Raw genomic sequence first — 24606 nt, 5'->3', positions numbered from 1 at the left:
TGGAGAGGCTGTTAGGATATCAGACCATTATCATCATCAAGCCGTTCCGTTTTTTGAGAATAATGTCTTTAGAGAGTGACTGCTCTTTCAATACTGGCTTTCCATCTCCATTTGTAACGCCTCACTAGTGCTAACAGGCTGCCACCAGGGAGGTAATTTTCACGAAGTTTGCCGAGTTGCAGCTGAAAAGCGATGTTTGACTGAGTGCTCAGTGCTCTCCATGAACCCTTAACATTTGTTGTCAAACCAGACAATCACATTTCACAGAGAGACAAAGTAGGCCAACTAAAATATGAAAATCACTTGTAATGAAAATAAGCAGAAGGGCTTAGGTTTAGAGTTTGTATGTTGGATAACCTTGACAAAAGGTGTTTGTCTTGGCTTAATGCGGTTACAGAAAGAAGATCTAGTCCACTGAAAATTGTTCACTTGTCTCGCCGCACTTCTGATTCTTTTCACTGCGAAGTCTACTTGTACAGATTGAGGCGTTAGCAATACACACAGCCGTCTTAAGAGGTTTACCTCCTTGGTTGGAACATCACATCCCATATATAGTCATATCAACGGTCAAGTGTCTGGCAACAGCGAATCGCCATGCAGATCCATAAAAAAGAAAGGGCATGGGGAAGGAACCCACAAGCGCCGTTTCCAAAAAAGTATTGAATGTCCCAAGGAATTCAGTCGCTCCCCTTGTGGAAGTACATATTTGACTGAACTTACTCTTGCAAACGCTTGCACTCCAGCTCAGCCATCAGTCCGACACAGTCGCCTCAGTGTAAACCGGCGCTGCCTCACATCCCCCTTGGTTAACTTTTCGGAGATTTTTGGTGCAGTGAAACAAACAATAACCAGCCATGGATGCCATCAAGAAGAAGATGCAAATGCTCAAGCTCGACAAGGAGAATGCCTTGGACAGAGCGGAGCAGGCTGAATCCGACAAGAAAGCAGCGGAGGACAGGAGCAAACAGGTCGGCTTTATTTGGGGGAGATAAATGTGTACCATAGAAAAGAGCGAGGGATGGCGAGTTAACTTCTAAATCACGATCTGAGTGGACTACCCATCCGGTGTGGATTTAATAATATTGCTCAAAACATGGAATATAGTATTTTGAAAGAACTAAACGTTTGAATTAGACTACCTTTTGTGTTTCGTGTGGGATAACATAGTTTGCATCTGTGCTGTGAATGATACTGAATAGCGTATTTGTCATCAATTGTGATTTAATCACCATCAGTATTGCATTTTACAGTATATCCTATAAGTGATTGTATTACAGTGAAATAGATATGTTGCTACCTAGACACTTTGTTTAATTATTAGTTCGAATGACTTCATGTCTTGTATGCCTAATGCTGACTGTTTACATGCATGTATAGTTAGAAGATGAATTAAGAGATGTGGAAAAGAAATTGCGTATTACCGAAGATGAGCGAGATAAATTACATGAGGAGTTCCAGTCTGCTGAAGAAAAATTGCTTGAGGCCGAGAAGACGGCCACCAAGGTATTCCACGTGTGCATCTTTGCCTCTTTTTAATTTTGCTGCTTCTTTCTCTCTCCTCTGTCCATGTCCATTGCCTCCCTCGCGTCCTCTACGCGCACACGCTTTGTTTCCTGCTGTTCACCCTTCTGACCTCTCACACGATAATAATAATAAAAAAAATCAGCTGGAAGATGACCTGGTAGCACTGCAGAAGAAATTGAAGTCCACTGAAGATGAGTTGGACAAATATTCTACATCCCTTAAAGATGCCCAAGAGAAATTGGAACTCGCAGAGAAGAAAGCCACAGACGTAAGTATGAAGGGTCACCACAGAATGCCACACCATTCTCGCAGTTCACTGCTTTCCCCACAAGTTGTCCATATTTCCAAGTGTCCTGCTGTGTGAAATGACAGTTTTTAAACAATGTCATTGAATATATTTCTCTGGTATGCCTACTTAATGTATAATTAATGATCTATAAGGTCAAAATCTGTTGCGAAAAAAAATCCGTAAGAACTGTCATGTTACACAAGGTATTTTCTGTGCACTGCATGTTTTAAGTGGTGTCACCAAAGAGTCACCTTTCACCGTCGTAAAGGATGTGGTTGTCTTTTGATAGTAGCCCATAGTCATATGAGATGAGCGACACTTGGCAAACTTGCTACAACTACATTTACAGCAACAGCATTTACATTATTGCCCTTGAAATGGATGCTGAATCTTCTCAACTGGATTGTAAGCCCGATACATTTAGCTCAGTACTTTATATGGTAAAGACTAACATTTGGGCTGTCCGCTTCTAAATTGTCCCTTCCCTATTCGGTTCTTGCCTTTGTTTCAAAAAGACATTTTTATTTTTAAATAGCTAGGTTCAGTCGCAGGACTATTATTGAAATGGTGGTTATGTTTTCAGTGGCTACGCCCTGATCCGAAAAGTTAAGATCTCATCTAGCCTATTAATTAAGTCAGCAGGACAGTCTAAAAGTTGATAATAGCCAATTAAATCGTGAGTCAATGTGCAAAAAAACTCCATGAAAGGAATGTGTCTGTGTAGTGTAATATGACAAGTAGCCTATATTGTAGGCCTACTATATGTAGTGATTTACAATCATGCAGATGATTAATGGCAGATTTTTGTCCGTATGCTATGATATATTATCATGCTCATGTTAAATACATGGATTTTTTTACAAGTGTAATGTATAGTGTTTAACGAGCTCATGAAAAGTGAGCTTCTATAGCCTATCTGACTAAATTCGTGAAATATATCTTTGAACTTGACATTATACAAGCCTGAAGTACCACCTATTGGAAAAAATGGGTAGGCTACCTTACAATGAAGTTTTCAATGAAGCTGAATCAAGTCGTCTAGGCCTACTATGTTATGTAGCCTATTAGGTAATAATGGTGTTGTTTGTTTATTTACTTTTCGTAGTTTCGCATGTTTAATGGGCTGTACAGACCATGTAGTGTTTATCCAAGTTAAGAGCGCAGTAGAATTTTCTTGCACAGCGCAAATCACTAGCCTACAGCAGAGGGCGCACAATAACAATACGGAGGTCCATAGCTTACCTAGTGGAATGCATTAGGTTAATGCACGGTAATGCGGAGGCGTGACTTAGAAAATGCATTTTTGAAATAAACAAATATTACAGTTGTTTTTATTTGTTTATAAATATATCAACCACTGTGTAAAATAAATTACTGATTAAACAATAGCATTTAATTGTAATTTTAGCATATTCGCTCTTCTTACACACGGCTATGAAAACATGGTTACTTCCGGTGAAATGCAGGCGTTGCTGAGCGTCTCGAGGCAAGTACAGCGTTGAGCTGTTATTTAGTCGGTGTCTTGCTTTCCAGGGCGATTTTGCGCTCTGTGGAAATTTCAGGGAAATTCATCATAGCTTACTATTTTAAGACAAAGTAAACATAATGGCAGGACTAACATCACTGGAAGCTGTGAAACGAAAAATAAGATCCTTGCAAGATCAAGCAGACGGTGCTGAAGAGAAAGCCGAAAGGTTGCAGAAGGAGTTGGGCTTGGAGAGGAAAGCCAGAGAAACCGTAAGCCTTCAATGATTCATTTGATACAAAGTAGCACCACCAGTAACGATTGTATCCGCTTCTTCTATTTTTTCCGTTAACAATTTTGTAATCCATGTCATTTCATAGGGAGATGCATTTCAAGTCTGAGGTTGTAGATATGTTTAATGGTACCCTACAGTGCAAGATGATGTGGTGCTGTGACATAGCGGTATTTACGTTGCACCCCGCTGTGCAGCGCACCAGCTAGTTAGCCAGCTAAATATAACATGCGCACGCCTTAGTATTTTCCCACAGCAACAGATTACCTGTACGGCAGGCTTATGAGATAGAAGACTTGCAGAAATTCGAGTGAAATCCCTTGGTGTGTTGTTAGGACCGTACGAAATACTAAGCGTTAATTCCACACTAACTTAGAAATGGGCTGGTCGCGGCGTCTTACCCCCTGTCTCATGAGTCATGAGCATCTTCAATAATCGCTAAATTCATTAGAGTGGGTTCGGCTACGAAACCTGACGGCGATAGTGCTGTGGGCGTTTGAACGTGGTTTGCATACCTCTTTTAATTCCGCCTGGGTGACTTGTGGTGGGGTATTTGGATGGTAAAACCCGCCTGGTGGAATTAATTAATTACTCTTTAGTAGGCTGAGAGGTTGTAAGATTGCATTCCAGCAACGCATCTTGCTGTGATGGAGGGATGTTGTCGGATTGATCTTGGCCTGTCTCTGAAGGCCTAATATTTAGGCTATGACTGATTTAAACGCAGGCTCACCTTCTCCGTGCTCAGTGGAGAGCCTTTTGGGACCTGACAACCACCGTTTTAAAGTTAGTTTGCCATATAAGGACAAGCAAGCCGCGGTGTAGCACATTCAAACAGTCATGGGGATCCACCTTCCTCTCTGAGGCTACGGTCGGTCACAGCTATCTCACTCAAATTCAGCGTGGTCTATGCCATCAGTCTCCTTGCCAACTCTTTAACTACATTGGTGGTTAAGATGCAAATTATAATGAGCCTCTTGCGTCTATTAAAAAAAGACGGCATGCTTTAGGGTGTGGTTTGTTAGTGGCTCAGTGAAGCATATGATGACCGCATTAGATACTGTCAGTTTATCTTTGCGTTACGTCCTCATTATCTCAATTGACAACACAAGATGCACTTTGCCCGTACGCTGCAAATAGCACGTGCGTGAGGCCACTGTATGGGAGTCTTCAGTGGAGTTCAGCTCCCTTATTACGCCAGGAAGTAGGCCTACCTCAAAATGCATTTATTGACCTCATACAGTTTGATCATGACACACGGACCCATGCTACAAGTGCAGTGCAAATAGCTGATATCTCGAGTTCAAAGATGTCTCTTATATGCTCAGGCAAATTCATTGGGGTTTGAAAATAATTGGCTACTTGTATTTTTATGACCTTGGAGATAAACCTTCCACACAATGGAGGTTGCTCCATTTACAATAGGGCCAGACAGGAGAAGCTGGAGTTATTAAAACAGGCAGGAGTGATTCCCCTGGACAGGCCTGTGTTGCCTCTGACAGGCAGTGGGTTTGAGTCTCTGCAGCCCACAGTGACTTCAGCTTCTCTCAAGAGGCCAGTAATAATGCACAAAGCTCAGCCCTGCCCTCCCCTCAACAGTCGCCACAGCCAGCACACAGATACACACTGTGTGTGTGCGTGTGTGTGTGTGCGTGTGCGTGTGTACGTGTACAAGTAGTGTTGGAAGGGTCTTCAGGGCTAGGCCCTCACTCCTCTGTTGACAGATGACCTAGGGAACTGGACATAAACTTGACATGCTGTTTCATCAGTTCAAGTCAGTCACACCTAGCAGCGAGGCCAACAAGCATGCAAAAAAGTCAACCACATCCTTTATGACAATGATGAACACTCAAAATGTGTATGTGTGTAAATATGTTGAATTGCCCATATGTGCCCGCCCGTCCGTGCGTATGCACAGGGTGGACACAGGTATGTTAATCCACGGCCTCTGCAGATTGACTCATAACAGCCATTGGTGTGCTCCCAAAGGCCGAGGGGGATGTGGCCTCCCTGAACAGACGCATCCAGCTGGTCGAGGAGGAGTTGGACAGGGCTCAGGAACGCCTGGCCACCGCTCTGCAGAAGCTGGAGGAAGCCGAGAAGGCCGCAGATGAGAGTGAGAGGTAAGCGATGGCGGGAGCTGCGGGGGGTTGTACAGGGCCTGTGGAGGAACCAGTGGCATAGCAGCAATGTTGTGATGTTTGGGGTTGATTTTCTATCTGCTTCTACCTATTCATCTTTCCGTTTGCTTTCCCGCCCATCTTTTACTTAAGACCAGTTTCTTAAGATTTTTTGTTTTTTGTTTTGTCACACTAGTGCTTGTATCCGTTCATTTTTTTCTTCTTTGGATTCAAATTCTTCATTCTTTCTGTCACTCTCTTTGGTCCCTCCCACTGTGGTTTCGGTTGTCAGCTCTTGACTGTTCTTTTGAGAGAAATGTATTGGTGTGTCCCCACTTCCTCTGCAGTCTCTCACAGCTGGTTTGTGCTTAACTGAAACCTGCCCTGAGTGGCAGCAGACCTACATTCACTCATTCACTTAAGACATGTCAATGTTTTAAAAGCCGTTTAACTGGGAAAGAGTGGGGAGGGGAAAAAAACGACAACAAGTGATTTCATTCGAGCCACTCGTAATTGATCATGGCCTTCTATGAGGGCAGTGTCTGCTGTTGTAGCTGAAGCATTTTCCACAGCAGTAATTGGACATGAAAGGTGATGTATGTGGGGCTGTGTGGCCAGTCATTGTGAGTGTGCCCCGAGGAAGCTGACACTCGGCCGCTGGTGTTTATTGGCAGCGCCTGCAGACGTGAGCTGGTTAAGGAGAAACGGCCAGGCCGAGAATAAACAGTGATTCACGGGGCACAAGGCCGTGTTTCCCTGCCTTTGTTCCACAGCACACAGTGGCCCTCTGTGCTCCACAGGGCCTGCTGCCTAAACATAGAGCCACTGTGTGTGTGTGGACCTGACCTGACGTTCATGTGTGCCAGTGACCATCGCAGTGCCCCACCCCCACCCGCCCACCTTCCCCTCGATGGCTAACACTCCACCACCCACATCCCCCTTACTCGTTTCCAACCACCCAGGAGTGCTGATAATGTGATATTTTATGTTTTCTGTCATGTCTGCCCACTGGATTGTTTGAGTGAGTGTGTAGGTGGTTGCCGGCAGGCCTGTTGCCATGGTGCAGATGGGGATATTGATTGGGGTCAAGTTACAGCCCCAGCAAGAGGAAAGCCTGACTTCTAATCTCTCTCTCTTTCTCTCTCTCCAGAGGCATGAAGGTCATTGAGAACAGAGCTATGAAGGATGAGGAGAAGATGGAGCTTCAGGAGATCCAGTTGAAGGAGGCCAAGCACATTGCAGAGGAGGCCGACCGCAAATACGAGGAGGTGAGTGGGATGGAGTTGGGTAGGTTGGCCTCTGCCAATCTCCCTGTAACTGATACCCGCTGTGCAGCCAGACACATGTCAGCAACTCCAAGCTTGATGACTGTTTGTAAATAAACAACCATCCCTGTCATGCATAGATACCACTTACTTACATACTCATGGTATAACATTACATTGCCACTGCTCAGTCTCATTCCATGATTCCCCATAGTTTAAAGAAGCTGTGTGTATTTATAGTGCAAGACTCCACTATCTAGGTGATGTTTAAGATCATTCACGGTGGTCTGTATCTGTTTCAGCTAGCATCATCAGCTTTAATTTAGTGCTATGAACATGTTTTTTTTTCAGCAATAACTTAGTTGTATACTTTTCCACATTTGCATGTTATAGATTATTATGGAGAAGCTTCAGTATAGTTAGTGTTGGAAGTTGTTGGGCTGGCTAGGTAGGCTGTAACTAGTGTGTGGTGTGCTGACAGGTGGCCCGTAAGCTGGTGATTGTTGAGGGTGAACTGGAGCGCACTGAGGAGCGTGCTGAGCTGGCCGAGAGGTAAGATGGAGAAAGGATGGAGGCTTTTCCCCACGGCTGACACCCCCACTCCCTTCTCCCGCAAACACAGTTTATTATACTTATTATAATTTGTCAGTTGTCAGATCAATGTTTTAGTAATTTCTGTTGGACTCATTGATTTGCTGCATGTGCTAGAGCATGGTGTTGCTGTTGTACTTCTACTGTAGCCTACATTGTGTAGCTGCACGGAGGCACCAGCAATCCATTGCTCCTGCATAACACCCATCTGTTGCATATCAGTATTTAGTTAACCCACCACAGAGATGAAGCTAAATGTGTGACCTATGGTGGACTTACAACTGACGCCATACTAACATGTTTTTACTTGGTCATCATTACTATTGGTATTTTTTGTTTCCTTTGTTTCGCATGGACTATTAACACGCATGTGTTCCCGGGCTTTGATTGGCCTTACCCTCCTCGTGGCCTACATTAACAGAGTGGTCCGACAATCAGAGGAGGAGGCCAAGGTTTTGGACCAGGCCACAAAGTCATTACAAGCTTCTCAAAATCAGGTACTAAAGGGTTAACGCTCACTCACTACAACCTGTCCTGTGACCTACCTAGTCGCCTTCTCCTGTGCGTCTGCTGCCGCCATACTAACTTCCCTGCTAACAAAGGCTTTTCTCCTGCTTGCTTCTTGGGTTGCCTGGCTTTCTTTTCCATCTTTTTTTTCTCTCCGCATTTTTGTTTTGTTTATTTTGAAACTCATTTAGTTTGGCTCCTCTAACCTAGCAGGAATGCTGCATGATTAACAATAACTCAGTGGTGTCGGCAAGGTTAATGATTGTGTTTCAGGAAATATGCATCGTGTGTGTGTGTGTGTGTATGTGTGTATATATATTTAGCCATGGCCTTGTGATATTTTTCTTGTGACATTCCTGCTGAGTTTGGACTTTCTTGGCTCCCTTACAGTTTAATTGCCCTGGTCTTATTCACATTTTTTTCTTTTTATGTTTTATTTTTATACTCTCTGTCTCTCTGGCTCTACCTCTCCTTTTCTCCAACTGCTTCTGTTATTTCCCTGGTCTTCCCCTGCCATTTGTGGTGTTCTCCATTCCTCTCCCTCCCTTCTTCTCTGTACCTCCGCTCCTCTTGTGTGAAACACCAGCAAATGCTCTGACCTTGAGGAAGAGTTGAAAACCGTGACCAACAATCTGAAGTCCCTGGAGGCCCAGGCTGAGAAGGTAGGTGTCCTGCCCCCAAGCCTCTCCAGACCCCCCCCATCCCCTGGACATACTCCAGCTCCTGCTCAAAACACTGGCCAGGAGGACCTGAAACTGACCAGTATGACAACTCTGCTTTGGATTTGAATCAAGTCTGCTCGTGTTGTCTCATGAAATTGTAAACTTACATTGTAGTCTAACTCTTTAGTCTTGCCTTAGGACTGTGTGTCTCATTAATATGAGTTCCCAGGGTACTGAAAATATAGCATGTAGAAAGGCTAATTGGGTTAGCTATAGCCTGACCAAAGCTGAATGGTGGGTGAGGTGGCTATCTATGGCAGTGTACCTGGAGGGGAGCCATCTCCACTCCCCACCCCACTCCATCATAGGGAGTGGCTCCTTAGGAATGTGGAGACACTGTTGACATTTGTGTCGTTTGCGTTCTACCCACAGTACTCTCAGAAGGAGGATAAGTACGAGGAGGAGATCAAGGTCCTCACCGACAAACTGAAGGAGGCAAGTTACTGGGCTCACCTTTGGACTGTGTCCTTTAAGAGAGCGAGAGATAGTGTGTGTGGGTTGGGGTTGGTGAAGGTGTGCCAGAAGGAAGAAAAGAGTGAATAAAGGAGTAAATAAAAAAGAAAGTGAATGAATGAATGTTTTTCTATGCTGTTTGGGTGATACGTTTGTGTGTCTCTTTGTCCCACAGGCTGAGACCCGTGCCGAGTTTGCTGAGAGATCAGTAGCCAAGCTTGAGAAGACCATTGATGACCTGGAAGGTATGACCGTCTGTCCTTTCACTTACACAGGGGTTTCTCCTGAACACCATCGTAGAGCTGAGGGCTCGTCGACATTGATGGTTCACTCAGCAATTGCACCCTGGTTTTTGACCACAGTCTCTGCAGTCACACTGAATCTAAATTTTATTCTATAAATCCTACCGCTTTAGCCTTTTCCACTTTTTCTCTTTGCTAATTGAGCTATGCTGAAACAATCTCTTCTTTCCTCCGTTGTTAGTGTTTCCACTAAAGAAAGCTCTCGTTGGTTCACATCCTTATGTTCATGACCGGAAACCTGAAATGTGTAGAGCTGATGACACTGATAGCGTCATGTTGAAGTTTTTATGACTTTGTCTTTGTGGCCACCTTTGACGTTTTAGTGTGCTAAGCGTTCTAGACACAGCTGACTTCACACGTATACATCCCCAGTCGTTTTCATAATTAGGTCAGTGTGGTGTTTGCACTTGCTAGTTAAGAGTAATCTGATTTATGGCTGCTGGGGCTCAAAGTCCAGCCTTCCACAATGGGGATGCAGGAATCTCTCACAGAGATGCCAGTTCAGTTACTGACTCTGAGGAATCTGCATGACTGTATATGGGTGCAGTTAGGTATGGATGCTATTGGGCAATGCCGGTATTTCCTGGTGCGCTTGAGGAATTTGACAGGGCCTCCCTCGCCATATTTCCGCCCCCATCTGTGACGTTCCACAACCACTTCCTCCTTTCTATATTTGGTTTCATAATTGCTTTTCTGTTTTCACTCTTTCTGTTTCTGTTTCTCCCCCATTGTCCTCTCTCTGTCCTGCTGTCTTCTTGCCTCCACTTCTCTGGGCTTCTCACCCTGGTTTCTGCTGCTGGAATGGACACGCTACCCCTCTCCTCATCGTCACCCTCTCCCAATCTTCCTTCTCCACCACCATCACCACCCTTCCCCTTCCACCACCCTGCTCCAACCCAAAACCCCACCCCAACCCCCTGACCCACTCCACCCACAGACGAGTTGTATGCCCAGAAACTCAAGTACAAAGCCATCAGCGAGGAGCTGGACCACGCTCTCAACGACATGACTTCAATGTAATTCATCGTCCTGGCCGTGTCTGCTTGTGCCTCTTTCTGCCCCACCCTGCCCCTGACCCCACAACAACCTGCCCCTCTTACCCCTCCACTGCCCTTTCCTATACTGACTCTTAAATCTTCATCCTCTCAAACCATCATCTGCTCTTTCTGTTCTCACAAGGGGGCATTTCTGCTCTCATACGGTAACAATGGCTTCTAGTTCTGTGTCCTCATAGCTGAATTTGTATCATGGGATAGTTTCATATTGTGTAGTCATGTCATGAAGGCAAAAACAGAGAAGTCTGTGTAGCTCAACTATTTTTTCTTAGCCAGTCTAAAAGATTTGTTAGCAAGTGGTTTCCTCACACTCTCACCCCCCCCCCCCCCCCCTCTCCACTAACTGCTAAACGTCTGATGGCTATGTACAGTATGACATCATATCCTGTCGCCAAGGGAAGAGCCCATTTTAAAAAATTAGAGCTGGAGCCATATTTTTACTATTTTGGTGTGAGCGCAGAAAACGGCAATGATGTGAAATAATGATTTATTTTTTTAATAATATTACTTTTTTACTGGAAAAGTAATCTCTGATAATTTTAATATGTCTATCTTACACCTTTCAAATTAATGTATTTCCCCCTCCTTTCCTGAGTTAAGGTAACCTCTTAGTGGCCCATAAATCCTGCATGCTTTGTTGAAATTTCCCCACTGGATTAGCAAGAGACATTTCAATGCAACAGGTCTGCTCTGAACGTACAAGATTCGCTTCCTGTACCACAGAGGTGTGTGTGTGTGTGTGTGTGTGTGTGTGTGTGTGTGTGTGTGTGTGTGTGTGTGTACTCTTATATACTCTTCTTGAGTAACTCAGCTCCTGCATTACTAACGTGGTCTACTTCTGATTAGAAGAGAGACCTCTTCCTTCAGTGTGGTCAGTGGAAGCTCCTCTTTAGTTTTCTTCCTGTAATCATTGAATGCTAGGCTACTCTTTTCATAGTGTTATGCTAGACACCGTTTGGCACCACATATGATTCTGTAAATCCTAGGAAAATGTTGATATAAACGTTAGGAATGGGAGTGGATAAAGATATGTTGGATCAGAAAACTAATGCTACCTTAGAGTGTGTGTGTGTGTGTGTGTGTGTGTGTGCGCGCGCCTACGAGTGAATGTGCTGGAAAAGGTACCTTCCCTCATACTCCACAAGGCCCTTCCATCACTTTGTCTTTACTTCTTTTCCTCCGCACAGATAAATTGTTTACTCTCCACCTGTCCAAAGACGCCGCCTCTCCAGCTGAGTGGCCCCTCTGCCCCTCCCTTTCTTTTACACCTGCCTTCTCTACCCTTCCCTTCTCTCATCCCTCTCCCTATCCCTCTCTTCTTTTCTTTTTTTTTTTTTCTGTGACACTATGTGTCTGCACCTGACCATCACCATTGTGTGTCACGCTTGTTGTACAGAACCTTTCATTCTCTCTTTAGTTGTGTATAAATAAAACATTCTTCCTTGTATTTAAACCTACTTCTCTCTCCTTATTTCACCCTTCCCTTTTTGGCTGTTCCTCTGTTTACATTCTGTTCTGCTCATGGTGAAAATGTTGTATGGAAATGTATGTAAACTCCTCAGACCCCCCTCACCAGTACCAGAGTCACATTGGAGATTCGCCATTACGTTTAAATACCTTTTGCTAAGTAACACTTTATTAGTCGTAGGGACATTTAACCAGCTCTTATGGTGATACTTATAATTAATGATATTACTGCAGTCTATTACTCACGAGAATGCAATGAAAGTACTATAATCTACTGTTATAATCTATTCTTTCATGAGGAGGAGATTTAAGAAAGGATGGCGTCATTTGTATTTTGCATGCAATGCAAATCAGGTATTGGTGCCTGTACAAATAATGTGGTTTTGTATGGGCAGCAATTTCAATGAGCGAGTCTGTCTTCCCTGGCCATATCAGGAGACAAGATAGAGGCTGGGGCTAACTACCTGCTGCTAGAACACCTTAGTTAAGAGGGAAGTGGGGGTTGTGACTGTCCTGTTTGCTCATGACACTCCTTTGAGTCAAGCCCTTTCTTTCTTTCTTTCTTTCTTTCTTTCTTTCTTTCTAACATGCTTATAATATACTGTATACACTGAAAATAGTCCAGTAAATAATGGCTGTCCCATATATCACTGGATGACTTGTAGCTGAGTACTCAGGCTCTCAGTGAGTCGATGAGGTGAGACCCTGTGGTAGTTTGGGGTGAGCAACTGTCTCATCTGTCAGCCAGGTAATGAGCGACTTTGTGCCTGCTGTGTCCATAGTAACAGGTGTCCGAAGTGTCATTGCCTTATCCCCGCCAGCATCCGTACAGTATGTAGTGTTAACATTGACAGCATATGAAAATACCAGTGGATGTGAACTAATACTCATTTAACACCAAAGGTTTTCTCTCCCTCACAATCCTGTGATTGTACTGATTACTGATTTTCCCTCACTCTGTGTGTTTTTTCTCTCTCTCTCTCTCTCTCTCTCTCTCTCTCTCTCTCTCTCTCTCTCTCTCTCCCCCCTTTCTTCCTTTCGCCTGCTCTGCCACTGATGTGCTCCTTCCTGCTCCCTTGCCTTTCATCTGCTCTGTGGCCTGATGCACTCTGCTAGATCGCCTCTACCAGCAACTTGAGAAAAACCGCCTTCTCTCTAACGAACTTAGACTGGCCTTGAATGAGGATTAAACATAATCTGGATGTTTTGCGTCTTAACTACGGGTTTATACACATAACACGCCTTCATACTAACCGTGTGTCTGAATTGAGATGAACATTGTATTTTAAACACTTATACTGTGCAACACTTTATATTACTCCAAAATATTGTGTTGTGAACTGTCTACTGTTTATTAATACACGCTTTAGGAGTAATGTCTCCAATTTAACATCCTGTTCATATTAAGCATGCTGCGTGTTGGAAGATGAGATGAGCTGCAAGGCTTACTTACTGGTCTTACAAAGGGACCAAGACAGCAGAAATTTTGTTGCACTCTGGTTAGCTTATTATGCATGAATGTCTGGATGAGCAGTGACACTCGAGTTAACTATATGACATCACTGTTGAATTCACAAACGGCTTACTATTTAACAACTACAGTTTGGGCCTTTTATGGAGTGCTAAAAAGGGAAACAAGTGTGCTTATGGAACCAGTTGCATGTATTTGTTTTTTTTTTATCATGTATGGCATATTTTTTAAAAATGTCTCTTTATTTGATGTTCTAACAGAGAAACTTTCACATGCTAAAGAAGAGAACCTTGAAATGAACCAGATGTTGGACCAAACTCTAATGGAGTTAAATAATATGTGAAAAGCCAGAGGTGTGCCAGCCCTTCCCCACCCGCAGTCCTTTCCAGTTTCCCACCAGCTCCCCTCCAGTGCCCCTCCACCTTTACTCCCCTGTGTTTGTGTTTATGATTTGTGGTTATTTTGCACCTCGCTTGCCATGAACTCTTCCCTCCCACCTCTTTCTCTCTTCTCTGCACTTCACTGTGGAGAGAGAAATAACCAGGCGCTTTACCGTTACCCCGTTTGCACCATTCCTGCTTTCAGCAGAGACCAACGAAAGAGCAGTAAAGGAAGATGGATAAGGAAGAATCCTTTGAAAGAGGCCCAAATAGAGAAACACTATCACTCAGCCCAATCGATAGCTTAGCATCATCATAATGATGTCTGCATTTTGTAGTTCTTTGAGTTTATCCCCCCTCCCCTCCCCAACATCATTGTGACAAATTATCAGGTTGAAAAAACATGTGCCATTTATTAGGTATGACTGAAAGATGTAGTTCAGCTAAGATTGAATTGGGCACTTAGTCATTTCATTCTGATCATGCACATACTTTTGTCAATTCATTAAAGACAATATGGGATAAATCTTTTGCACTTAAATCCAAAATTATGCACATAGGTTTTGTACGAATTCAGTTCTTGAAAATCCAACTGTCGTTTAGTTGTTTTTTTTTTTTGTGGAAATTTTCTGAAGTGTGCATTGAATTAGGTTGTTCATGTGCATACTGGTGCTACTGTGAAAACAAGTTTTAGCAGCTTGTTGCTAGGTAGATATAAGTTATTGCCAATATTCCAGTACCATAATTTGGATTGTATTTCAGTTCTTAATAATTTTGTGCCAAACCTTGGTCCTGGCCATAAAGGGACTTGCCTACACTCCAAAGGTTTTTTATTGTCATTTTTATTATTTATGTTTGTTTTTTTTTACTGTAAACTCAAAACAAAATGTATGGCAGCATTATTTTTTTGCAAATCCATTGTGGGTTTTCCTCATGCTCATGGTTCAAAACATTTTTATTTTACTGTTTTAAATGTAGATGTTGAAATGTATGTCATATATGAAATGTATAAAGTTAATAAATATGAATAAACCACACAAGTTTGACGTTTTCTAAAGGCTGGTGGAAAATTATGGTATTTTATGGTCTGTTGCGTCATTCTTGATGTTATCATATATTTGTTCTTGGATTGATGACCATCATTGCATAAGGTGTCGGAACCAGTGCAGCCACTTCTTATGCAGGTGGGTTGGAGACCTTTATGCTCATTATGAGCTCATTATGCTCAAATGAGCTCATTGCCTTTATGCTCAAATGAGCTCATTATGCTCATTTATCTCATTACTCCTTGCCTTCGGCTGTCTCTCAGCTGAAGTGGGGCATGAGTACACACCCCGACCCCCATGTCATGCTATGTAGGCTATACGCGGTCAAGGAGAGGAGGAGAAGATCTTTACAAGTCACATTATAGCGTCTAATCTTGCTGTTAGTTTTGTATTATTGTGACCGCTAAATGTGGTGAGTGCATGCAGAGATGCCATGCAATGACCGGATGTTAATAGCACAATGCCTCCTCACCTCAAATGCCTTCTTAAAGGGAAGTTTATAATATACTTCACACATAGTCTGTGTCCATTTGCAAATGCAAGCTACTGACCTTGGAAATCTGGGTGTAGCCTATACCAGTGGTTCGCAACCTTTTTTCAGCCAAGTACCCCCTAACCTGCGCGAATTACCGCTACGCTTCAACCACGACTCCATCGTTTGAGTTTTGAAAGTGATTGACAGGTGGCATGTGACAGGTTGGGTCGAACCATCCTGGTATGAGGGGACTGAATTTTTAGGATAATGAAATTGAATAGCCTACTGAAATATAAAATTTATTTTATGATTTTATATTTTCCTGAAATATTTATTAAATAATTGTTTTTAAAGTATTTTTGCATGGATTCTACTTTTTAAATAGGCCTATATGTATATTTTAAAATCTCGCCTACCCCCTGGAGTGCCTTCACGTACCCCAAGGGGTACCCGTACCCCCATTTGAGAACCACTGGCCTATACAATTCTTATTTAAAATTGTAAAATCTTGGGGCTCTTGGGTCCATTGTTCACTTACTAATATTTCCACTTAATTGTTCTTGAAGTGGCCGCTCTGTGGACTGAAGAGAAAGTGCTGCAATATAGGCAAGGTCAAGTTCTTGGATGGAATGGAAAAGCTTATCAGTGTTTAGACTTTCTAAACATGTGCCCATTGCTAGTGTAAACATTTAAGGACAGATCCTAACCTTCGGTGTGGCCCTTTATAACAAACAATAGTAGCCTACACACGTGACCGGTCTGTAGGCTTCTTGTAGCCAGTGATAGGCCTGCTCAAAGTCACCTAGTGTAGGAGCTGGCCAGCAGGGTTCACCATGGAGCAAAAGTTATCCAGAAATATGTTCAGTTGTGCTTGGTTCTCCCGCTTGTTGGATTTTAAGAAATCCATTTACCAGCCGGGAAGTTGTTATTAGGTAAGACGTTATTGAATTCATCTTCACTGGCTCTGGAATGACTCTAGACTAACCTAATGAACTCAAGTTGGGCTCAACTTCACATGCAATGCAGACATTTATAATTGGTGAATTATTTTGAATGAACTATTCTGGTGTGTGTGTGTGTGTCAACTTCCAATGAGCATTTCCTTAATAGAGGTGTCTTGTTTGCTGACTGATATGCAACATAACTAATAATAGGCTGCTCATTTGCATTAGGCCTACAGCCTAATCCAAGATGACATCTCTCCAACTCCGTTAATATTGAACATGCTTAAGTTCTTGCTCATTATCACGGGGCGTATGGAGTGGTTTTCGGACCGTATCTTTTTCACAGGCGAGGAAACAGTGACCCCAAGAGGAAAGGCCACTGCATCGATTATATCGACATTCAGCTATTGATGACTAGAGCGACGTGTCTCGATTGGCCTAGCCTTTCACAAATGTGATTAACATTACTCGCAACCTTTGAACTAAAGCGCTGCTGTTACTGTGATAAATAATTTGTCCTAGACACATTTAGGAGGTTTGGTAACTATGTCGCGTGTGTTACTCTTAACTCTGGAACGTGTGCACGTCAGATGTAAAGACTGTCCTGGACGATTTCGCTCTTATCCTTTGTTGACATCCCGAACAAACTACTCTGGCAAGCTGTTTAAAGGCGTTCTTTACCAACAACCAACGAGACCATACACAGGATTTAAACGACAGAGTGTATACCAGTCATTTACTAAAACAAGGTCGAAGTTATGGGTTTTGGGTTTAGGGGCCGGATTTGTTTTAGCATTTGGGTTAAAACACCATGCGTATAACAGCGAGTCGTGCAATGCAGAGACACCCTACGAGCCTCAAACAGACTTGAAATATGCTGAAGCTATAGAAATTAGTAGAGATCTGGTTCGACGGATAAAGGTACAGGTACACAGGAGAACCACTGTATTTCCAAATAGTTTTAGTCGATATCGAGTTAGTTTGTTGGTATCACTCTAGTATAGGCTACTTTTATGATCTGACTGCTAACCTTTTGTGGCATAGGATGAGGTGGGGGCCCCAGGCATGGTGATTGGTGTGTCAGTGGATGGCGTACAGGTCTGGACTGAAGGTGTGTTCTGATGTTTTCTGAAGTCTTCTCAACTGTGGTACAATCAATAGTCCTTGGTTTTGTGAGACCTTTAGAAAAACAATACCATTCCCACACAGGAATGGGTTATGCTGATTTGGAGAACCGGGTGCCTTGCGGCCCAGCCACGGTGATGCGTATTGCCAGTATCAGTAAGCCACTGACAGCAGCTGCTGCGGCCCGCTTGTGGGAAGAGGGCAAGCTGGACCTTGATGCCCCTGTCCAGAAATACGTGCCTGAATTCCCTGAGAAAACATTTGAAGGAGAAGCTGTAAGTCCTGTCAACATTTGCCAATAAGAACAGTGCGGATTGTGTACAGTATAGATTTAGGAAGCATAGGCTATTTCTAGGATTCATATTTAAAATGTGTATGTATTGGTGTATGTATTATTTTATTTCCTTTTTGTTTAATGTTTGGGTGTTGTTCAGGTCACCATAACACCACGTCTGATTCTGTCTCACCTGAGTGGTATTCGCCACTATGAGAAGGATGCCAAGAAGGTGCGGGAGGACAAGGAGAAAGCCAAACGCCTTATCAAGCTACCTGAAAGGAATGAGAAGGAAGAAAAGAACAGTGCTGTGAGCAAAGAGAAAGCAAAAGCTGAGGATGACCGCACCAGCAAGACCAAAGAGGACAAGAAAAAGAAGGAGTTTGAACAGGAAGAGTACTACCTCAAAGACCGCTTTGAAAATGTCATCCAGGCCTTAGACCTTTTCAAGAACGACCCACTTATTTACAAACCAGGTGCATCTTCATTTTCAGTGTCATCGTCATCACTCATGAATTGACCTATGATATGAACAAGTGCTACTGCAGGACCTGTAAAAGATGGTGAAGCGTTTTCCTGCTGGGCCAACGGGATAAAATCCATTCCCACATGACACTGATGTGACATCCCCTCTCTGGTTATACAGGACTGTAGAGTCTCCAGTTGGCATACCCCATGTAGTATTTAGTTGTTTGTTGTTGTTTGTCAGTGCATTTGTTTTTGTGTATCTCTATAGGAACCACCTTCTTGTACTCCACCCATGCCTTCTGTCTGCTGAGTGCTGTGGTGGAGAGGGTGGCTGGCCAGCGCTTCCTTGATCACATGGCCAAGATGTTCCGTGAACTGGGCATGCTCAATACTGTCCCTGATGAGAACGATCCCATCATCTATCACCGCTCCAGGTAAGCCATAGCCTGGCGGGCCATCCTATATCATTGAAATGTATAGTCTGGAATCGAACCATTTACCTCGCTTAATCCAAGGGGCGGGCAGAGAATTGTCTTTCAAACTGCCTAGGCATGCAATAGGCCAGCGCTACGACCATATCCGTATCCGGTCGGCAAAACGGTAAATACATCCTTCTTCGAAAGGAATTACTTAAGTGCATTGTGTTGCTCAACTTTCAAAGAAAAGCACAAGTCCAACTCCTCCAAAGTTGACGCCAACGCCGATTGAAACAACCGCTCTTCGTTAGCCATAGCCACCTTCCTTGTTGTTCACCGTTACAGGACTGTCGTTATCCTGTTAAGCCCGCCTCTCTAACAAAATAGAGCGCTGTGATTGGATGACGTCCACAGTGTCAGCCAATAGAAATCCCTATGGTTTGATACTAGACGTACAGGCTGAGCAAATTAATTTGCCGCCGCTAGGGTGCGTCTAGATTTCTAGGCTAGGTAAGCCACAGTAGATACAGGGATTAGATCACTTGGGTTGGGTTGTCTGGGCTTGCTTAGTATAGCAAAGAGTAGAATAACACTGAGTAGAGCGAAAAAATATGGCTCAAAAGTGAGATAAGAATCACCAAACAAGCTTGTCCTGATCAAACATGAGGGACAGCTGAATTATGTTTAATATGAGTTTCCCAGGCAACCCGTGTCCATAAAATACTTTTTCCACCCTGTAATTCTGTAGTGGCAGTGGGGTGCGTCCTGTTTGCTACGGAGGACAATGCCATGGGAAATCAGTTTCTCTATAATCCAGAATGGGGTAGCTGTGGCTGTAAGCTAATGAATCAGTCTCTCTCTCTCTCTCTTGCTTTCTCTCCATCTTTCTTTCCTTCGCTACCATTCTCACTCCCGTACATGTCTCAGAAACTACCACCTCAATAAGAAAGGCCGCGTGGTGAATTGCCCGTATGTGGACAACTCCTACAAGTGGGCTGGGGGAGGTTTCCTCTCCACGGCGGGGGATCTACTTCTGTTTGGGAACGCCCTTCTCTACAGCTACCAGCTGGCCAGCCTCCAGGACCCCAGTGGTCGCCTGCCTGGCTTCCTCAAGCCCCACACGGCCATGGCCCTTTGGTCCCCAGTGGACAAGACCGAGGCCTCCTGGGACAAAGACGGCCTGTACGCGCAGGGCTGGCTGGTGGTGGAGAAGCTGCAGAAATATGGCCAGTGCCGGAGCCGCAGGCACTACGTCTCACATACAGGGGGCGCTGTGGGCGCCAGTAGCGTTCTGCTGGTGCTGCCGAGTGAGTTTAATGGTGAGGCAGACGCAGGGACCCGGGCACAGGGTCAGACTCTTCCTCAGGGTGTGGTGGTCACCATCATTACCAACATGCAGTCTGTGGGACTGAACACCACTGCACTGAAAATTGCCCTAGAGTTTGATAAGACCCGGAGTAAATGAGGGGGATTTTGTGTGTGTGTGTGTGTGTGTGTGTGTGTGTGTGCGTCTGCGTGCGTCTGCGTGCACAAGTATGTGTGTGTGTGCATGTGTATGCAACCATGAGAATAAACACATTCTTGTGAGTTGTTTACAAGTGCTGGAGTTCCAGGATACTTGAAATTCAACACACTGTGTACTTTTTAACCTTCTGTTTTTATTTTGTATTTCTGAAAGTTTTTTTGTACATTAACAGTTCTTTTTAGTCAATCAAACAGTGGTAAGAGATGTCTCTGAATGTTGCATCTGCGGTGCGTTTTATAAATATGTCATTACTCTGAAGTATTATTCTGATTAAATCTGAAATAATGTATAATGCTGACATGTTGTTTGCATGATCATGGAATAGAGTCAAACAAGACAAAGGACAAAGAAGAATGTTTCCACGTCTTTTCAAGATGCTACCACCAGCCACCAGGTGATGCTATCACCAGGTGCATCATTTAATATCAATAAACATCATCCTGGCCAAACGCTCTTCTTTATAATTATTAGAGCAAAATATTAAGTATTATTCAATCCATCTGCCAATGGCTTTCCTATGACAGAAGTAGAGGCATTTTTTTATGTTTTATGGTACTTTTGCAGAAAACATAGTCCAATATACAGTAGACTCAGCACTGATCAGTCTCTCCATAACATAGCTACACTGCAAGAATCAGCACATCCCCACAACCAGTGTTACCCACAGTGCACTTAGGAGAAAAGTGTAATGCTTTAGGGAACATGTTAACCATTAAAGGGACACCAGGCAACGTTTTCGTGTTAATTACTCATCTTCGTAAGTCGGTATATGGTTAAATGACTCGTTACAGGGCGAATGAAGACTCTCGCCTGCCCCTACTGCCTGTAGGAAGAATATCCCGTTTGCAAGTTCAGTGTATCCTACCCGCCGACCGAAGCAGGCAGGGTAACAAAACGCTAGAGATTGTTGCAAACGTGTGTATAATGGCAGAGCCAGCGAAGAAGCAGCGAAAACCCTTGACAGAAGCCGCAAAGAAAAGGAAAAGAGCTTCAGACCGAGAGAGGGGGAGTTTCGTAGAGAAAAAGCATCAGGCTTGCCTGGTGTCCCTTTAATACATCACTAATATGTGTAGGTATTAGAGCTCAACAGGATCATTTATTAGGTCTTTATTAAACAATTTCTTATTACTCAATAGGTCATTTTTTGTTTGTAAATCCTTAAAAAGTAATTACTTGGTCTTGATCTATAGTTACTGTTATATAGTATGGATCGAAATAGTTTATGAACTCCTAACACACTGTCTGAATATGTAACTTCAAGTGACAGAATAGAAACATATTAAGGCAATTCGTTATTAAGTTTGTATTTTGATCCATACTATATATCAATAACCTTAGATCAAGATCAACTATTTAGTTAAGGATTTACCAAGAATAAGTCATCTATTCAGTAAGAATAAGAAATTGTTGAATAAAAACCTACTTGCGCTTATTGAGAACTAATATTAATTATGTACGGTTAACATGGGCTCCCTAAACTGAAGTGTTACTGAGATCAAAAGATCAACAGTGGCCCACTGGTTAGCACTCTGGACTTGTAACCGGAGGGTTGCTGGTTCGAGCCCCGACCAGTGGGCCACAGCTGAAGTGCCCTTGAGCAAGGCACCTAACCCCTCACTGCTCCCCGAGCGCCGCTGTGGTTGCAGGCAGCTCACTGCGCCGGGATTAGTGTGTGCTTCACCTCACTGTGTGCTGTGTTTCACTAATTCACGGATTGGGTTAAATGCAGAGACCAAATTTCCCTCACGGGATCAAAAGAGTATATATACTTATACTTATATACAAGCTCAGAGACAAAGGAGAAGCAATAGCAGCATTAAAAACGAGAAATCTACAGAGCTTAGTTTTGTTTTTTCAAGACCCACTGTCCACCAGCCATTAGGCCATAATCTGTTTAGGCCTTAACATTCCCTACCACCTATCCTGGTCATCTGGGGATCACTATGATGTCCCCATTATATACACTGTAACCCTTTCCTCAAGATTCCAGGAAGGGAGTTAGTCCTTTCCCAGGCATGAAGTCTAATATGTCTGGTGGTGCCTGTTTGTGGTGGCCGTAGTGCTAAGTGCGGTGGCCATAGTGCTACGGGCAAGAGAGATGTAGACTCTCCTGGACACCAGTCCATTGCAGGATAAACCCCTGCCAAAGCCGGTATATAAGTATATATACTCTTTTGATCCCGTGTGGGAAATTTGGTCTCTGCATTTATCCCAATCCGTGAATTAGTGAAACACACTCAGCACACAGTGAACACGCAGTGAGGTGAAGCACACACTAATCCCGGTGCAGTGAGCTGCCTGCAACGACAGCGGTACTCGTGGAACTTGCACTTACAGATGGACAATATATGACAGGCACTTCAGACTGATGCGCATATCACAAGCTGTGTGTGATCTTTGCTTTGGGGGTTGCTGTGAACACCATCATCTATGGTGTGACAGCTGACTTTTGATCCCCTTTGGCCAACACAAGTCATCATCATCATCAAGTAATCAAAGTAAATCCAATGTCTGTGTAAATTTTGTCCAACGGGAGCTAGCACCCAGTGTTCTGCATGCCCATTTTATACTGGTAACAAGTACCCAGGAAATCTGCGAGACACTGTGACAATGAGCAATGATGCACGTTACCTTTTAGGCAAGTCTCTCCACTCGGCGGCCGTTTGACAACGCTTTTTGGGCACTCGTCGGGTATCCATTTCGGCAGAAATGTGTGTGCGCAAGGCTTCACGACACCAATCTTGCTCCATCGGCGAGATCACAACACATGATTGGCACAATGTCTTCACAACACACCATATGATTGGCTCAATGTATTCACATCATACCACATGATTGGCTCAATGTATTCACATGTCGACGTTTTGCCGAGGAAGGGGTGGGATATGTGTAGACAACGGCCATATTGGCGTGACAAACTAGCCCCATGCATTTCTATTGAGTATTTTTTGAGTGCTGTGTCTCCACATTAGTCTCTGACGTTACTTTTACCCCTTGAATCCCGGGGAACCAGCTAAATTGATGAAGACTGCAACGTTGGAGGACAGTAAACATTGGTCGTAGTGTTATCCGATTGCGTCAAAGTCCGAAATCATTCAGAGTATATATATAAGTATAAGTATATATACTCTTTTGATCCCGTGAGGGAAATTTGGTCTCTGCATTTATCCCAATCCATGAATTAGTGAAACACACACAGCACACAGTGAGGTGAAGCACACACTAATCTCAACGCAGTGAGCTGCCTGCAACAACAGCGGTACTCGGGGAGCAGTGAGGGGTTCAAGGGCACTTCAGCCGTGCCTACTGGTCGGGGTTCAAACCGGCAACCCTCCGGTTACAAGTCCGAAGTGCTAACCAGTAGGCCACGGCTGCCCAACATAAAACCCAACATAGAGTAAACATGGTCTAGTGTTATCCAATTGCTTGTAGTGAGATTTTTAAATGCATGCTTGTTGCCGCCCCACGAGTTGGGCCATTACATTGTTCGTGGCCAGACCCTTAATCTTTCTAGACCAGGGTCTGGATTTTCCAGGCTAGGTAACAAGTGGCCTGCTTAAAAAAACATCTTCCATTTATCTCCAGGAAATTACCAGAAGAAAGTCAATAGTAGGTCACTGTAATATATATTTTTTTAGTCCATAACTGTTTCTTTTCTACATCAAAATGTTTTATACTTTCCTTTGCTCATTAGTTGGAGGCCACATGATTATGGTGTCTTGTGTCAGATGGTGTGTCTATTTATGGCACATTCATTGGAATACAAACATATGGCCTGATAAATCAGGCACTTAGAATAGCTGGAATAGTGGGCCAAATTACTAAAAATGCAGTCACCTGGTTTACAAGAAATGACAATGCACACAGAGTGGCTCCACATCAATCTGTTTTGTTGCTGTAACTGGTGTTACTGTAATACTGCAAAGTCCACAACATGTTCATGCATGGATCTGCCTGAATACAATATGACCTGAATGAACATTTCACTGAGGCATAAAGATTCTGAGTTGAGGAGGGTATAGAGGTGTCAATGCCACAATGAGGCTTTAGTGTCGTTTGCGTTACATATTAAGGCTGTAACCATAATCATAAAACCTCCTTTATTGCCGAGAACTTTGACTTAAGTCAGGGTGTTTAATGATGATGGATAATATGGTAAAAATAATCAGGCAATGTTTTTGAGTCAAGTGAAATGGTGGCAAATTCAGAAACCCAGAATCCCTCACAGGCCCAACCGCAGTGACTACAAACCTGCAGCAGGGAGAGGCATAACCCCGGTCGAACTACATTCCAAGAGCCCTAATGGGACGAGCTTGCAGTGCCTCTACCCTGGCAGCTGCATGAAGGAGCAGTCAGCCCAGAACAACGAGGGAGTGGCTGGATACCAGTGCCACAGAGCAGGAGGGAGCAAGGAGCCCATGCCACTGGCACAT

At 43.7% G+C, this 24606-nt stretch overlaps 2 protein-coding genes across 19 annotated transcripts; both read left to right on the top strand.

Annotated features, from left to right (window-relative positions):
* The first annotated feature begins 653 nt into the window (after positions 1 to 653).
* On the top strand, positions 654 to 14978 carry tpm1 (tropomyosin 1 (alpha)). 16 transcript variants are annotated; one of them, XM_042109528.1, is made up of 10 exons: positions 659 to 968; positions 1378 to 1503; positions 1667 to 1792; positions 5557 to 5690; positions 6838 to 6955; positions 7434 to 7504; positions 8637 to 8712; positions 9145 to 9207; positions 9401 to 9470; positions 13781 to 14978. In XM_042109528.1, exons 1-10 carry the CDS (start codon positions 855 to 857, stop codon positions 13861 to 13863), a joined length of 981 nt encoding a protein of 326 aa, XP_041965462.1. In that variant the 5' UTR covers positions 659 to 854; the 3' UTR covers positions 13864 to 14978. The 16 variants fall into 16 exon arrangements, with proteins under 16 accessions (XP_041965454.1, XP_041965452.1, XP_041965448.1 ...); XM_042109519.1 differs by lacking the exons at positions 1667 to 1792; positions 8637 to 8712; positions 13781 to 14978 and adding exons at positions 7965 to 8040; positions 10465 to 10543; positions 11770 to 13146 and having other exon boundaries at positions 662 to 968; XM_042109520.1 differs by lacking the exon at positions 1378 to 1503 and having other exon boundaries at positions 654 to 968; positions 13166 to 13848.
* Positions 14979 to 16219: 1241 nt separating this feature from the next.
* Positions 16220 to 20499, top strand: lactb (lactamase, beta). Of its 3 annotated transcripts, none has more exons than XM_042109254.1 (6): positions 16220 to 16353; positions 17410 to 17476; positions 17575 to 17765; positions 17925 to 18240; positions 18501 to 18666; positions 19576 to 20499. In XM_042109254.1, the coding sequence occupies exons 2-6, from the start codon at positions 17431 to 17433 to the stop codon at positions 20111 to 20113; spliced, it is 1257 nt and encodes a 418-aa protein (XP_041965188.1). In that variant the 5' UTR covers positions 16220 to 16353; positions 17410 to 17430; the 3' UTR covers positions 20114 to 20499. The 3 variants fall into 3 exon arrangements, with proteins under 3 accessions (XP_041965188.1, XP_041965186.1, XP_041965187.1); XM_042109252.1 differs by lacking the exon at positions 16220 to 16353 and adding an exon at positions 16744 to 17292; XM_042109253.1 differs by lacking the exon at positions 16220 to 16353 and adding an exon at positions 16746 to 17286.
* The last annotated feature ends 4107 nt before the right edge of the window (positions 20500 to 24606 follow it).

This window comes from Alosa sapidissima, chromosome 11 (assembly GCF_018492685.1).
Source record: "Alosa sapidissima isolate fAloSap1 chromosome 11, fAloSap1.pri, whole genome shotgun sequence".
Lineage (NCBI taxonomy): Eukaryota > Metazoa > Chordata > Actinopteri > Clupeiformes > Clupeidae > Alosa > Alosa sapidissima.
This window is presented reverse-complemented; position numbering and strand designations above follow the sequence as displayed.